This window comes from Girardinichthys multiradiatus, chromosome 20, assembly GCF_021462225.1.
Source record: "Girardinichthys multiradiatus isolate DD_20200921_A chromosome 20, DD_fGirMul_XY1, whole genome shotgun sequence".
Classification (NCBI taxonomy): Eukaryota; Metazoa; Chordata; class Actinopteri; order Cyprinodontiformes; family Goodeidae; genus Girardinichthys; species Girardinichthys multiradiatus.
The window spans coordinates 16,004,292-16,020,259 of NC_061812.1; the positions used below are offsets into that span (position 1 = coordinate 16,004,292).

At 41.5% G+C, this 15,968-nt stretch overlaps 1 protein-coding gene across 6 annotated transcripts in view; it reads left to right on the forward strand.

The window, feature by feature from the left end:
• Positions 1-15,968, forward strand: part of ppp1r16b (protein phosphatase 1, regulatory subunit 16B) — a 110,837-nt gene that overhangs the window by 82,773 nt on the left and 12,096 nt on the right. For all 6 annotated transcript variants that reach the window (XM_047346990.1, XM_047346985.1, XM_047346988.1 and 3 more), the window contains exons 4-6: positions 532-677; positions 6,944-7,047; positions 15,201-15,325. In XM_047346990.1, coding sequence (XP_047202946.1) covers positions 532-677; positions 6,944-7,047; positions 15,201-15,325 — 375 coding nt within the window. The remainder of the gene's footprint in view (positions 1-531; positions 678-6,943; positions 7,048-15,200; positions 15,326-15,968) is intronic.

Below are 15,968 nucleotides of genomic sequence, written 5' to 3' on the forward strand. Positions count from 1 at the left end.
GAAACTTCTCCCAGCCTCTCATTCACACCCAGTTTAACTAGAAAAATGCTTCCTCCCCCTCCTTGCCATTGTCTGTTTCTGTGGATGGGTGTGAGTTCTGGGTGATTTTCCAGTTTTGTATGGGATCCAGGAAGCAGCCCACACAATGGCTGACATGTAGGAATTCTGTCTCCAGGCCTTAATTCATTCTCAGTTTTCCACCCAGCATTAAGCCACTAAAAAAGTCTACTGAAGAGACACAGCCTGACGTTTTGTTATGAACTTCTTGTTCTTCTGTGACGCACAGACGAGCGATCACAGTGGGAAAAGAACAGAGATAAACTATTCTCTCCATGAGCCATCAGATCAGCACAGGTGTTTTCACATCATGTTAGGAGTCATTGAATAAAAACAGCAGCTTCAAACACAATATGTCCTTCCTGCTGTTCTTCATTCTCTAAATATTAGTATGATGTGTCCAAGAGGTAATAATGTGATGATAAATATTGAAAAATAATGTGGAATTTGTTCATCCCTCCTTATTCCCCACAGTGTTGCATAGACAACTATGAAGAGATGGTGAAGCTCCTGCTGGACCGAGGAGCCAACGTTAACGCTCAGGACAATGAACTGTGGACGCCGCTGCACGCTGCTGCGACCTGCGGCCACGCAGGACTCGTCAAAATACTCATCGCGCAGTAAGTCATGTAGAAACCTCATTTGTTGTCTTATGTTAGAGAAATAAAACCCATCTCCACCGATGTCTGGAAATGTTTCTTCAACATCCCTAAACTTACACCTTTATTTGTTAAATTTTCTCTAAATTATTATTCAACTGAATAGTTTACTCGTACTCGTCGTCTTCCACTTATCCGGGACTGGGTCGCGGGGGCAGCAGACTCAGCAGAGACGCCCAGACGTCCCTCCAGCATGTCCTGGGCCATCCCCTGGGCCTCCTCCCAGTGGGACGTGCCTGGAACACCTCCCGAGGAAGGCGTCCAGGAGGCATCCAGTATAGATGCCCAAGCAACCTCAACTGGCTCCTCTCGATGTGGAGGAGCAGCGGCTCTACTCCGAGCCCCTCCCGGATGGCCGAGCTCCTCACCCTATCTCTAAGGGAGTGCCCGGCCACCCTACGGAGGAAGCTCATTTCAGCCGCTTGTATCCGGGATCTCGTTCTTTCGGTCATGACCCGAAGTTCATGGCCATAGGTGAGGGTAGGAACGTAGACCGACCGGTAAATCGAGAGCTTCGCTTTTCGGCTCAGCTCTCTCTTCACCACAACGGACCGGCACCGCGCCCCCATTACTGTGGCAGCTGCACCAATCCGTCTGTTGATCTCCCGCTCCATTCTTCCCTCACTCGTGAACAAGACCCCGAGATACTTAAACTCCTCCACTTGAGGCAGGAACTCCCCTCCAACCTGAAGAGGACAAGCCACCCTTTTCCGGTCGAGTACCATGGCCTCGGACTTGGAGGAACTGATTTTCAAACCCAGCCGCTTCACACTCGGCTGCGAACCGCCCCAGTGCATGCTGTAGGTCTTTGCTAGAGGGGCCAGCCGGACCACGTCATCTGCAAAAAGAAGAGACAAAATCCTCTGGTCCCCAAACCAGACACCCTCCGGCCCTTGGCTGCGCCTAGAAATCCTGTCCATAAAGGTTATGAACAGGACCGGTGACAAAGGGCAGCCCTGCCGGAGTCCAACATGCACCGGGAACAGGTCCGACTTAGTGATGGCAATGCGGACCAAACTCCTGCTCCGCTCGTACAGAGACTGGATGGCCCCTAGTAAAGAGCCACCGATTCCATACTCCTGGAGCACCCCCCCACAGGGCATCACGAGGGACATAGTCGAATGCCTTCTCCAGGTCCACAAAACACATGTGGACCGGTTGGGCAAACTCCCATGAACCCTCGAGTACCTTGTAGAGGATATAGAGCTGGTCCAGTGTCCCACGGCCAGGACGAAAACCACACTGCTCCTCCTGAAGCCGGGGTTCGACTATTGGCCGGAATCTCCTCTCCAATACCCTGGCATAGGCCTTACCAGGGAGGCTGAGGAGTGTGATCCCCCTGTAGTTGGAACACACCCTCCGGTCACCCTTGTTATGTAGGGTGACCACCACCCCAGTCTGCCAATCCAAAGGCACTGTCTCCGTCCTCCACGCAATGTTGAAGAGGCGTGTCAACCATGACAGCCCCACAACATCCAAAGACTTGAGGTACTCAGGGTGGATCTCATCCAACCCCAAAGACTTGCTACCGCGGAGCTTTTTAACCACCTCGGTGACTTCAGCCTGGGTGATGAAAGAGTCCAACCCCGAGTCCCCAGCCTCTGTTTCCACCACGGAATGCGTGATGGCAGGATTGAGGAGATCCTCGAAGTACTCCTTCCACCGCCCGATAATGTCCCCAGTCGAGGTCAGCAGCTCCCCACCCACACTGTAAACAGTGTGGGCGAAGCACTGCTTCCCCCTCCTGAGGCGCCGGACGGTTTGCCAGAATCGCTTCGGGGCCTACCGGTAGTCCTTCTCCATGGCCTCACCAAACTCCTCCCAGGTCCGAGTTTTTGCCTCTGCCAGCGCCCGGGCTGTGGCACGCTTGGCCCCACGGTACCCGTCAGCCGCCTCAGGAATCCCACAAGCCAACCACAGCCAATAGGATTCCTTCTTCAGCTTAACAGCGTCCTTACTGCCGGTGTCCACCACTGGGTTCGGGGATTGCTGCTGCGACAGGCACCGCAGACCTTACGGCCGCAGCTACGGGCAGCAGCATCGACAATAGATGTGGAGAACATGGTTCATTCGGACTCTATGTCTCCAACATCCCTCGGAATCTGGTCATAGCTCTCCCGGAGGTGAGAGTTGAATACATCCCTGGCCAAGGGGTCTGTCAGACATTCCCAGCAGACCCTCACTATGCGCTTGGGCTGCCAAGTCTGTCCGGCTTTCTCCTCCCCCAGCGGATCCAACTCACCACCAGGTGATGATCAGTGGACAGCTCAGCCCCTCTCTTCACCCGAGTATCCAAAACATGCGGCCGAAGGTCTGATGATACGACAACAAAGTCAATCATTGACCTCCTGCCTAGGGTATCCTGGTGCCAAGTGCACTGATGGACACCCTTATGTTTGAACATGGTGTTCATTATGGACAATCCGTGACTAGCACAGAAGTCCAATAACAAAACACCGCTTGGATTCAGATCGGGGAGGCCATTCCTCCCAATCACGCCTCTCCAGGACGCCAAGAAGGCCGGGTACTCCGCACTACCACTCGGCCCGTAGGCCGAAATGATAGTCAGAGACCTCTCTCCAACCCGAAGGCGCAGGGATACAACCCTCTCATCCATTGGGGTAAACCCCAACACGAGACGGCTGAGCTGGGCGGCAACAAGCAAACCCACCCCAGCCCGCCGCCTCTCCCCGCGGGCCACTCCAGAGTAGAAGAGAGTCCAGCCCCTTGCGAGGAGATGGGTTCCAGAGCCCACGCTGTGCGTGGAAGCGAGCCCGACTAATTCTAGTTGATATCTCTCGACCTCCCGCACCAGCTCAGGCTCCTTCCCCCCCAGCAAGGTGACATTCCACGTCCCTAGAGCCAGCCTAAGCATCTGGGGATCGGGCCGCCGAGGTCTTCACCTTCGTCTGCCGTCCAATCCTCTTTGCACCGGTCTCTCACGGTTCCCCCTACAGCTGGTGGGCCCACTGGGGGAATAGTTTAATAATTTGACAAATTTTCAAAATTTGAATAGTTTTAAAAAGTAGATTTCATATCTATTTAAGGTGAAAATGTGAAAACATTTTCATTTTTAAACAATTCTCTCTATGTTGTTCTTAAAAGCACAAACTATAATATATAAAGGGCAGCTAATTTATTTTAGAAATGAACACGGGCACGTTCTCTAACAATATATGAAGCTCCAGTCTGTGGTTGAGGTAGATGTGGTTGCAAACACAAAGACTGTAGTATTATTATAAAGAAGTCAATCTTGTGCTTAAGACCTGAAGTTATAGTTCAATTCAATTCAAATTCAAAAATACTTTATTAATCCCAAAGGGAAATTAAATGTTGTTGTAGCTCATTATGAGGGTTTCTTCAAAGAGCCGTTGTAGATGCTGATGGCTGTGGGCAGGAAGGATCTCCTGTAGCGCTCCGTCTTACAGCAGATCTGAAGAAGCCTCTGACTGTGTCTTCAGTCAGAGGCTTCTTCAGATCTGCTGTAAGATCTGTTGTTGTAGGACAGTCTGATGAAGAGGATGCTCAGGGTTCTCCATAATGTTCTTCATTTTATGAAGAATCCTTCTTTCCACAATGATCTCCAGAGGTTCTAGAGGAGTCCCCAGAACAGAGCCAGCCTTCTTTATCAGCTTGTTGAGCTTTTTTAAGTCCCTGGCTCTGATGCTGCTTCCCCAGCAGATGATGTTGGAGATGATGCAGTTGGAGATTAACCAAAATCATCCAGACATTGAAATTGGCTACTTTCTCCTTGATTAGCTCTGACCTTTGATTGGTAGATCAGTAACTGAAAAAACAGATAATTTTTTTCCCAAGTTAATTAACTGCATCAAAATAAAAAATTTCCAACATTTTAGACATCAACCAACAGCGTGTAATTTAATGCACTTTTTTGAGGTTTAAAAAAAATCCAAAAAATCATGCCTAATCGATGCATCTTGATTCTGTAGATGAATAAGATGGCCAGATGTTTTGAAATTTTCGATATTTATCAAATTTTTTGTTAATAAATAAAAGTGAGAAAGGAAATATGGCTAAATCAAAATATTTAACCAGCGTAAAAGATCTCAGAATAGACAAAATAAGTTAACTGTAGTGGGCATCGGTTAGCTGACTCACTGCTGCCAGATGCTTGCATGAACAAAAGGTTGTGTGTTAGTTTTACAACTCTTTCATTTTCATGAGCTACAGTAGTTCACAGCATACATGTTATCAGGCTTTAAAGGCTTCAGTTTGAGCCTGTAAAACTATGGAATATGAATATGTGTAAAAACCCTGATGATAACCCGAGGTTATTGAATCAATAAAATTAACCATTAAAACAAATGATTAATACCTTCCATCGTTTAGGGTGCCACCATTCTTAATGGGTTAAAGAAAATCTTTTACTCTTTAAATTGAGCTCAGCTGTTTTCATGCTTGAGCACCAGATATTTTCTGCTGAATCTGCAGAGTGTTTTAACTGAACTATCTCTGCATTCGTAGTGCTTTTCCAGCATAGACTACAGAGGAATACAGGAAAGGCACCTGAGTAGAGCAAATATCAAGCTGAAAATCATGCAAATGCTATGCTGTTGGGATGTATGTAGACATCCAGGCCTCTGGATGTGCCAGCTTTATGACTGATCCAGTGCACAGCATGGATTTTAAACGCACAACAGGGTCTCTTCAATAGGAGTTACAGCAAAAAAACTAGGTTTACACGCCATTCATGCTAAAGGCTTATCTGGTTGATCAGAGGAGGAAATCACAGTTTCAACCTAAGAATAAAATAAATCAGGGATTTAAACTTTGGGTTTCGGTTAGGGGTAAACAATTATTGCATCAGTTACGTCATCCTCTAATATTAACAATAAACTCTGAATATTGAGACTTGCTATTCCCCAAAACTAACAGTAGGATTTAGATTAGTAATTTTGGTGTTTGAATATTTTTTGTTGTTGTTTCAATTTAAGTATAAACAATTACAGTATATGATTTAATGTAATAATTGTTTGGCAGTACAGCTGCACTACCCAATCTAAGTTTATAGTAAATTATCTTTCTGATTGTGGGTATGATTGTTTTTAGAAGTGTTTGTTTTGTGAGACTCTGACTGTATGCTTTTTATCTTTAATTTTATTGTTTCTGCTATAAATGCAACAAAATATAACAATACAGTTTCAGGTTAATATCACCTATCACTAGTTTTATATCTCCAATTGGACATGAAAATACCAAGAGATTTTTATTTAGTTTAAAGCTGCACTTTCAAAAGTGATGGTTGCTGTAAAGGAAGGGTAAGACTTGCAAAGAACAGCATTGTTACATTTTAAGCTTGTGTGTTTTTTCGTTTATTTGCAGCAGTGGATACTTAAATAGCAATTTGTTGGTGCCTGAACTGGTTTTCTTTGACCTCTTAGCAGGAAAAAAGGACAATATATTGTCTCAAAAACAACACCGGATGCACTTTGGTGACAAAATTGATGGTAATGCACATAACAGTAAAGAAATTCCAGTCCCACTTGGATAACATGATGAAAACAAAGGATATTTAAGAAAGCATGGTAGAAATGTGATATATGTTAAAAACAAAAGTGGCATATATTCCTGACACATGATGTCAAAAAGGAACAGTCACCAATCGACTTGCCACCCATCTTTATTATAAAGAATTAATATTAATTTAATAATTCAGTACTGCTGACACAAGCTCCTGTCTTTGTCATCTAAATTAACAGTAAATACCTGGGATAGTGTGACCCACACATTCACATTTTACTCAGGATTTAATGAGATGGCTTTTAGTAGGTTTTAATTATAGCCTAATGAAGATAAAACATCATGATATGTGCAGGCACTTAGAGGAACCTCAGAGAAATTAAAGTGAAGCATTCACACCCACATTGTTTCTGTTTATGAATGCAGAGACCTGTAATAAAGCCTATACAAACCGAAAGCGCCAATCCCATCTGCTGACATCTGTTTTTATCATTCTATCTAAATTGTTGCTTATTAATGAAAGTTTTATTTTATCTGTGTCATCAATTAACATCTTTACTCACTTGGGCTTGGGTCAGTTTAAATATGAGGTTTCAACATTTGTTTAAGTCACCTTCTGAGTATATTTGTCATAGCTAGAGCCTTTATTAATATATAAAACAATTGTTCTTGTTTAATCCACACACTATCCTTTGCAAATGAATATTACATATTGCTTTAAATATTAATCTGCTCATTTTCTACAGCGGTGCAGATCTTCTGGCAGTCAACTCAGATGGGAACATGCCCTATGACCTGTGTGAGGACGACCCAACACTGGACATCATAGAGACAGCCATGGCCAACAGAGGTAGGGGTGTAAAAAATTAACTAGATGGTGAATCTGCAGCAGAGACTTGTTTTTTTTTTTTTTACATCTGGGTAGAATGAATGATTGGGTTTGGTTACCAAGGATTTTATTCTTTAGTAAAATACCAGAGTTAATGTTTTAATTTAATAAGATGGAAAATGTTCAACATGATCTTATGATTTTATGAGAAAAGAAAACAAGAAAAAACCCAAGAAATCATCCATCAATCTCCTACTACTGAAGTAGTATTACAGACTGATATAATGTCAATATGATTTTTTGGCTTATATATTATATACACTTAGCTGTTTCATGTTCTTGTGAGACTGGTTTTAAATTATTTCAGCTGTAGTTATTTTTAAAGGCCAGTGTTGAAATACTCATTCAGTTTTAAATTATGAGATTAACGGACAGTGTCAGCTAAAACAAGCCAGAACCAGGAGGTCCGTTCATAAGATGTGGACACTGTTAAAAAAGCAGTGATAGAAAAGATAAACAAAAATATCCAAATAAAAAAACAATATTACAGGCTAGTTTTTTTTTTTTATAATATCATTTATACGCAGAGTATTTCAAAGTGCTGTACAGGAAAATAAAAAAACAAAGGGAGAAAACATTATATGAACAATAACAAGATTTAACATTTAAATTAAATATAAACTATAAAACCATAGCAATAAATAGAAGGACTGTAGAATCAGACTTTAAAAATAGTGGATAACTGGATTAAAGGCCTAACTCATACCATCACCTCTGTGCTTTTACTAAGTATAAATATCCATCTTGAGGAAATGGGATTAAATACTTAAATATTTTACTAGTATACTGGGGCACAGCGGCGCCGCAGGGATAAAAGACACGACCCATGTTTGGAGGCCGGCTGTCACGGGTTCAAGTCTCAGCCTGTTGACCAAATCCTGCATGTGCCCCCCCTCCCTCCATCTCTTTCCAATTTAGCTCCCGGTCAAAAAATAAAAAAATAAAGGCCACTAATGCCACAAAAAACATAAAAACATTTTACTAGTATATAAAATTTTACCTGGTCTGGTCGCTCCTCCTCTAAATAATTTTATTTAACAAGCTCCAAGTTTCTCCATTAGAGATTTTAAATAGAGGCAGTTGATAGTTGGAATACTGTACTGTCTTTGAATTCATAAAACAGTGGCTGGTAAATCCAATCACATCTGTGATCATATGCAGATTAGAGTCTGATTTTATTTTTCATTTTCAGTAATTATACATTTTAACAAATAGGTGATTTAATGTTTTGATCCTGTTCCAAAGCACCAACAAGCCAGGCACTGTTGATGAAAATCAGCTTCTAAATCCAATTTATACATGATAGATTGAAATAATCATGTTGATGAATGTGAACAAATAAAAACAAAAACATAGATCAAGTCCCCAAAACTGCATCTCTTCACAGCGGCTTTATTAATGCATCTTTCATGTGCACATCCGTGTATCGATGTGAATTGATTTATGTTAACACCTCTGGTGCACAATTACGCTATGGATGCTAAAGTGAGCTGTAAAGGAAGGTTTTGTTTTTGTGTTTATTACAGAACTATAATCTCAAAGGAGCTGTTAATGGTAAATGGTAAATTTTACCATTTACCATTGTATTTTATTGTATTTTTAAATAAAGCACTTCATTTACTGCTGTGAAAGAAAAGGCTTTTAAACTGAAATGAAAGAGCTACAAATGCTCTTTCTTTACCTTCCTAACCTTTTTCCCTTTTCTGCAATAGATGGCAGCTAAACAATTTAATCCAATATTAGTAACTCTTCTCTCATGTTTTTGATTTCAACGAAATAAACATTTTCTGAGACAGGAAACATTCAGGAGATAGGAACTCGAAAAAAAAATCGTCCTTCCCCTTGCATCTTTGGTGTTGTTTTGGCACTCTTCCTGCTCTGGGGAACAGGAACAGATTGCAGAAGAAAACGGCAGCAGAGCTGTGACCGCACATAGCTTTTACCGTCCCGCTCAGATTTAGGACCAGCTCTCCGGGTAAGCTGTCATATTCACAGCTGACATGCTCTCTCCCGATGGGATGCAGATTAGGAGGCAGCATATTCATGCTGCGGAGCAGTAAACAGCTGCAGCTGACGCAGTTTGTCTGTGATATTAGTGAGAGAGAGTCTAAGGAGAGCAGCGCTAACAAACAGACTGCAGATCAGCAAGAATGAACGAGGGGGAGGGCTTGTGATGTGCTTCAAATGTGTGGTTTGGAGAGATACAGCTTTATTTAGCTTGGAGTAAAATCCACATAAGGGCTTGTCAATGTTTTTGTCTTTGCTCTTTGGTAAATAGTTTACAGACTGCCATATGTGAATACCGCCGGCAAAGGAAGAAAATTGAGCTGGCAGTGATTTTACATTTAAGATATGGAGACATGTGCTAAAAGGTAATCTGCTTTCATAGTAGTTTGGCATTTTGGTAGACATGTTAGCATTCTGAGTTTAATATGACTCATAAACAGAAATAAGCACCTTGGGTTGCTTGCTAGACTTGACCAGGACCAGGACCATCTGCTGGAGGATCAGAAACTGCAGGAAGCTGCTGCCGCCTGCCAGGAAATAGTTTGGCCTTTAAAGTCCAGTACACACATCCTTTGTCCTTTTTCTTTACTGATTTGTGTAAATGTAGATTTTGTGTAAATGGGATACAGTGTTAAATATGGCGTGAGGAAAAAACATTTTCTCTTCCAAAAAGGATCTCTGAAGGTCTTTTGTTTTCCCCCACAAACTGATTAGAAGCTATTAGGATATTTAACCCTTACCTAAGTTAGTGTTAGTGCATAAAGGGCAGTAGCTTTTGAGATTGCCTGTGATGTTGGTTCCCTTTAATGGTACAATACCATGAACTGTTATTCATCAGTAGCTGAAATTTAGTTGAAACTAGATATGTAGATATTGAGACTCAGTTTAAGAAATAGTTTGGGTATTGAGGGTCTAACTGGAGTTTCCTGGAATTTTGTCCCATTCCTCCTCACATAACTGGAGTTACATGAGGTGCACAGGTCCTCCCTGCAGCAAAACACCCACACTTCATGATGCTGCTTTATACTAGCGTGTGAACACAAGGGTCCTCTCTTCCCTTTCCAGTAAGGCAGATATGTATAACAGTAATTAAAGAGATTGAACCAAATGTAGCTGCACCAAACAAGAACCCACGTTTCTCTTGCCAGCACAAACAGTGAGGAGGGTTGTAAGAGACATGAAAGAAAGCAAATCTTCAAAGCTGTCTGTTGGAGGGCAAAACTGGTGGTTTGCTCTGAACCAAAGATCCACCCTAAGTGACATTGCAAACTAATGAAAGCTTTACTGTCGCATGTGCTTCAAAACTGAAACTCAAATAAAATGAACGAAGGACCAAAGGGCGTAAAGTTTGACTGGATGTCAGTCACAATACTGGGTAAAAAAGTATTCTACCCTAAACTATATGTTGCCTCCAAGGAGTCAGATTTCCTTGTAATCTTCAGGCTTTCTGAAGATTTTCTTTGAACCTCAGCACAGTTTGTACCCATTTTCTGCGCTTACACATGTTCCTGTTGTTATATGCAGTCATAATAAAAAAAAGATGAAATCCCTCTGTCATTTCTGTGCTTTTGTGGTATCAACTAACCCGATGTGCACAAAACTACACATCCCAGATTTGACCATCTCATTATTTATTTAACAAATATAAAGGCTAAGAGGAAACGTTTGTGGAAAGAAACCCTGGAAACATAAAATATAAGTGAAATTGAGGTGTGCTTTCTTTTTTATCATTATTGTACCTGTGTACGCCTGTCGGAAGCTGTTCAGCTTGTTTGCTTCCTTAAGAAGAAACATGTATGAAAAAAATCAGTCATTTCTTTCTGCTTAAAAGTGCCCTTCATTGTCCATGACTGGGTGAAGGCAGGAGGATGCTGGAGCATCATAAATCTTCATATTTCCTTGGATAATTAAAGGTCAGAAATCCTCTGTTATGATAAGCTCTGTATTGTAAACAGGAGCGGGGTTAATAGATTAATTTAAACTGTTTTAATGGGGCACATGATGCCACCTTGTGTTGGTTGCATCCTGGTTTGGAGCCTGTAATGGAAGCACAAACAGACTGGGGGGCTTGAAGAGGGTGAACACACACTCAAATATGAGGTTCTCTGTGTACAATAGGATCAGTGGAGCTGCAGAATGCAGGTAGCGGTACAGTAGATGAGAAGAATGATTATTACGCTGATCAAAGGGAGTCCAGCTCTGCTACAGTGCCTTGCGAAAGTACTCAGCCCCCTTGAACTTTTCAACCTCTTGCCACATTTCAGGCTTCAAACATAAAGATATAAAATTCTATTTTTTGTGAAGAATCAACAACAAGTGGGACACAATGGTAAAGTGGAATGAAATTTATTGGATGTGTCAAACTTGTTTAACAAATAAAAAACTGAAAAGTGGGGCGTGCAATATTATTCGGCCCCCTTGCGTTAATACTTTGTAGCGCCACCCTTTGTTGCAATTACAGCTCCAAGTCACTTGGGGTATGTCTCTATCAGTTTTGCACATCGAGAGACTGAAATTATTGCCCATTCTTCCTTGCAAAACAGCTCAAGCTCAGTGAGGTTGGATGGAGAGCGTTCGTGAACAGCAGTCTTCAGCTCTTTCCACAGATTCTCGATTGGATTCAGGTCTGGACTTTGACTTGGCCATTCCAACACCTAGATACGTTTATTTGTGAACCATTCCATTGTAGATTTGGCTTTATGTTTTGGATCATTGTCTTGTTGGAAGATAAATCTCCATCCCAGTCTCAGGTCTCTTGCAGACTCCAACAGGTTTTCTTCCACAATGGTCCTGTATTTGGCCCCATCCATCTTCCCATCAATTTTGACCATCTTCCCTGTCCCTGCTGACAAAAAGCAGGCTCAAACCATGATGCTGCCACCACCATGTTTGACAGTGGGGATGGTGTGTTCAGGGTGATGAGCTGTGTTGCTTTTACGCCAAACATATCATTTTGCATTGTGGTCAAACAATTCGATTTTGGTTTCATCTGACCAGAGCATCTTCTTCCACATATTTGGTGTGTCTCCCAGGTGGCTTGTGGCAAACTTTAAACGAGACTTTTTATGGATATCTTTGAGAAATGGCTTTTTTCTTGCCACTCTTCCATAAAGGCCAGATTTGTGCAGTGTATGACTGATTGTTGTCCTATGGACAGACTCTCCCACCTCAGCTGTAGATCTCTGCAGTTCATCCAGAGTGATCATGGGCCTCTTGGCTGCATCTCTGATCAGTCTTCTCCTTGTTTGAGATGAAAGTTTAGAGGGACGGCCGGGTCTTGGTAGATTTGCAGTGGTCTGATACTCCTTCCATTTTAATATGATTGCTTGCACAGTGCTCCTTGGGATGTTTAAAGCTTGGGACATTTTTTTGTATCCAAATCCGGCTTTAAACTTCTCCACACCAGTATCTCGGACCTGCCTGGTGTGTTCCTTGGTCTTCATGATGCTCTCTGCGCTTTGAACAGAACCCTGAGACTATCACAGAGCAGGTGCATTTATACGGAGACTTGATTACACACAGGTGGATTCTATTCATCATCATCAGTCATTTGGGACAACATTGGATCATTCAGAGATCCTCACTGAACTTCTGGAGTGAGTTTGCTGCACTGAAAGTAAAGGAGCCGAATAATATTGCACGCCCCACTTTTCAGTCTTTTATTTGTTAAAAAAGTTCGACACATCCAATACATTTCATTCCACTTCACCATTGTGTCCCACTTGTTGTTGATTCTTCATAAAAAATTGGAATTTTATATCTTTATGTTTGAAACCTGAAATGTGGCAAGAGGTTGAAAAGTTCAAGTGGGCCGAATACTTTCGCAAGGCACTGTAATTGCTGTGGTAATGTTCTCATCACAGCAGTGAGGGATAAGACTTCCATCTCCAGAGACACTGCAGGGACAGGCACACATACAGACTGTCTCCAACACACACAGAGAGCTTAATATGCGGCATCTACTGATCTGACTCTGCGTTGATCCTTCCCCTGTAGAGTGCAGATAATCTGCGATGAGCTGCAGTGATAATGAGGCGATCCGTCTACCTGGATGTGAAAAAGAAAATTGTCCAGTCAACCAGCTGCACCACAAACAACTAATGGAGTTTGGTTCTTCCTTAGTTAGATTCAATCTGGCATCAACCGAGGCAGTGTTTACTTCAAGTAAACATAGGATCTCTAGTTTAAAATACATGTATGTTGACAGTTGATGCACATGACAATGGTTACGTGATCTCTTACAGGGTTTTTCCACCAAAGTGGTTCCAGCGCTTGAGAACAGCTGGTCCTGGAACCGGTTATCTGGCTGTGGAAAATTAAACCAGCTCTTGTTGCATTTAAGGAAGCAGAAAGCCAGCATGCAACCATGTAACAACCTATAATGATGCTAACAGTAGGAGGTATTTATATCATCACCTAAAAGCAGACTTTTTTAAAGCAGCTCAATGTATGACAGGATTTACCAATGCTGCTGTCACTCTGTTTCTTATCTTACCATGAACGTTTATCTAAAGACATTTTACTTTCGTCTAAATACAAAGATATGAAGCACATTCAGTCTTTTCACATCTATGAAGGGTGTGTGCCAATTATATTTGGCCCCTATTTTGCATAGTACCTACGTATCTCAGTGAAGGGTTTAAAATTTACAGCATGACTAGGTGAGTGAATCTTCATCGTTACCGACAGAGCTTTGGCATACTCCTGCATTAGATAGGGGGATGTTAGTGTTGTGTCAACATTGTGAAATTTGCGCAGCATTTATGAAAATCGCGAAACACTGATACCTATTTGCAGTATATATTGCAAATGCTTTATCTGTTCATGTATTCTACAGTAGAAAGGTGATGCTGCAGCTGTACTTAAAGCTGGATATGTTTTACTGAGAAGGAGGTTTAACAATATTACTTAAACATAATATTCAGATAAGTTTGTGACAAAAATGCTAATTGTATGTAATCATAGTCTCCCTAACCATCATCTCCCCTAAAACAAAGTTATTAGACCAAAATCAAATTTAAAATACAAAGACTTGCTTACACAATGTTGGCCAAATCTCTAAACAAGTACGTAAGATTTTTAACATCAGTAACGAAAACGTTTTTTGTTTTTTTTTCAAGTACAACAAAAAACCAAAAGAAGAAAAATGTGAGGGAATATGAAACCAACAACAGGTTCTGATTTCTGTGCTTCTCTCACTGAGAGCCTGATTGCAAATACACTCAAGTCTTCACCACAATCACTGGCTGAGTCCTATGTGGGTTCCTGCTACAGTCAGGAGTGTGACAGAAAATCTAGAGGTTTAACTAAAAATCTGTTGGGTTGGAAGGTGGATCCCTGGAGGAGTGGATTGGATTCTGCAATGAAATTCATAGAAAAGGTCGCAGAGCTGAGATCCTGGCAGTAAAATATGCATAGTCAGGTGAAACCTGTTGGCTTCTGCTATTTGTTTCTGAATCGAGTGCCACTTTTACAGGATTATCTTCTATACAACTCCCTAAAGAAATGCAATAACGCACCCCTGTCTTAACTTACAATCTAATGTGAATATTTACTCAAAGTTTTTGTGTCATAATGTCATCTTTTTGTAATTAGATTAATCTTAACCTTTCACATTTTCACTTTCTTGTTTTAATAACATGACCTGTATAGTTCAGAGGTTGTTCACGTGGTTGCTTATTAACATTTACATATTCCAGTTTATTACTGCTGGACCATGAAAGGAGACACTCTAGATTGCAAAATATTCATGTGCTCCCTGGCAGCAGGAAGATGCAACAGAACTTAACAAAATATGTGTTCTTCTCACTTATCCTACGTATCTAAATCCTAATAATAATAAAAAATTAAAACAATTATAGAAAGGTAAATGCCATGTTTCTTCTTCTTCTTAGAGCCGTTATATCATCTCTGCAGCACATTAAAAAGTAGAGCGTGTTACAGTCTCTTTAAATCAGCTTTATTTATCCTTGAAGCATTTTTTTTTTGCTTGCAGGAAATTTCCAGTGTTAATTTAAAATTATATTGCTGTTAATCGAGGACACCTTGTTCATTGGGTAACTTTCCCCTGGTTTTATTAAGCGGGCTTCTGTTTGCAATTTGCACAGGCATCACTCAGGAGATGATCAATGAGACACGAGCGTCCACAGAGAGAAAGATGATGGGAGACATCCAGGAGATGCTGAGACTAGGAGATGAGGTCAACCAACAGGACTCCCAGGGAGCCACGCTGGTAAGACGTTCTCAAAGGCGTAACTATTTGGCTGTAAGGGTTCTATGTTCAAGCGTCTTCCTCATTTAAACTTCATATAAAATAGATCTTTTTATTCAGTATTAAAATGTTCATCAGTAAAGAATAAATAAGTTAGGTAAATATTTACTGTATGGAAACTAACAAAAAGAGGATTTAAGACTAAGCCTGTGAAGTCAGTGCACCCATTCAGTGAAGTACTGCTTAGTACTACTAATAACAAGCTATTATAAACCTCATACACAGAGCCTGTACAAAACGTGGTTATAAAGCTGTTAAGTGAAGTTAAATGTGTTTAGTTGTTTCTAAAGAGAGTCTGCGGAGTGCAGAGACAGTGGGAGAGCGATACAAAACCTTGGAGCCACCGCCTGAAAAGCTCGGTGTCAACGGGTTTTGAAAGGCGTTCGTGGTACCACCACCAGCATTTGACTTAAAGACCTTTGTCCCAGGCAGAGACAGAGGCTTCAAAAGATTCATTATGCATTTGTAGGCCTAGCAATGAAGTCACGAAAGGTTAAAACCAAATTTTTTAAATTACTTTTCAAGTATGCAGGGATTCCAGAACGGGAGTTATTTGTGCTCTTCTGGTAGTCTTTGTCAACAAGCCTAAGTTCCCAGTAATAGT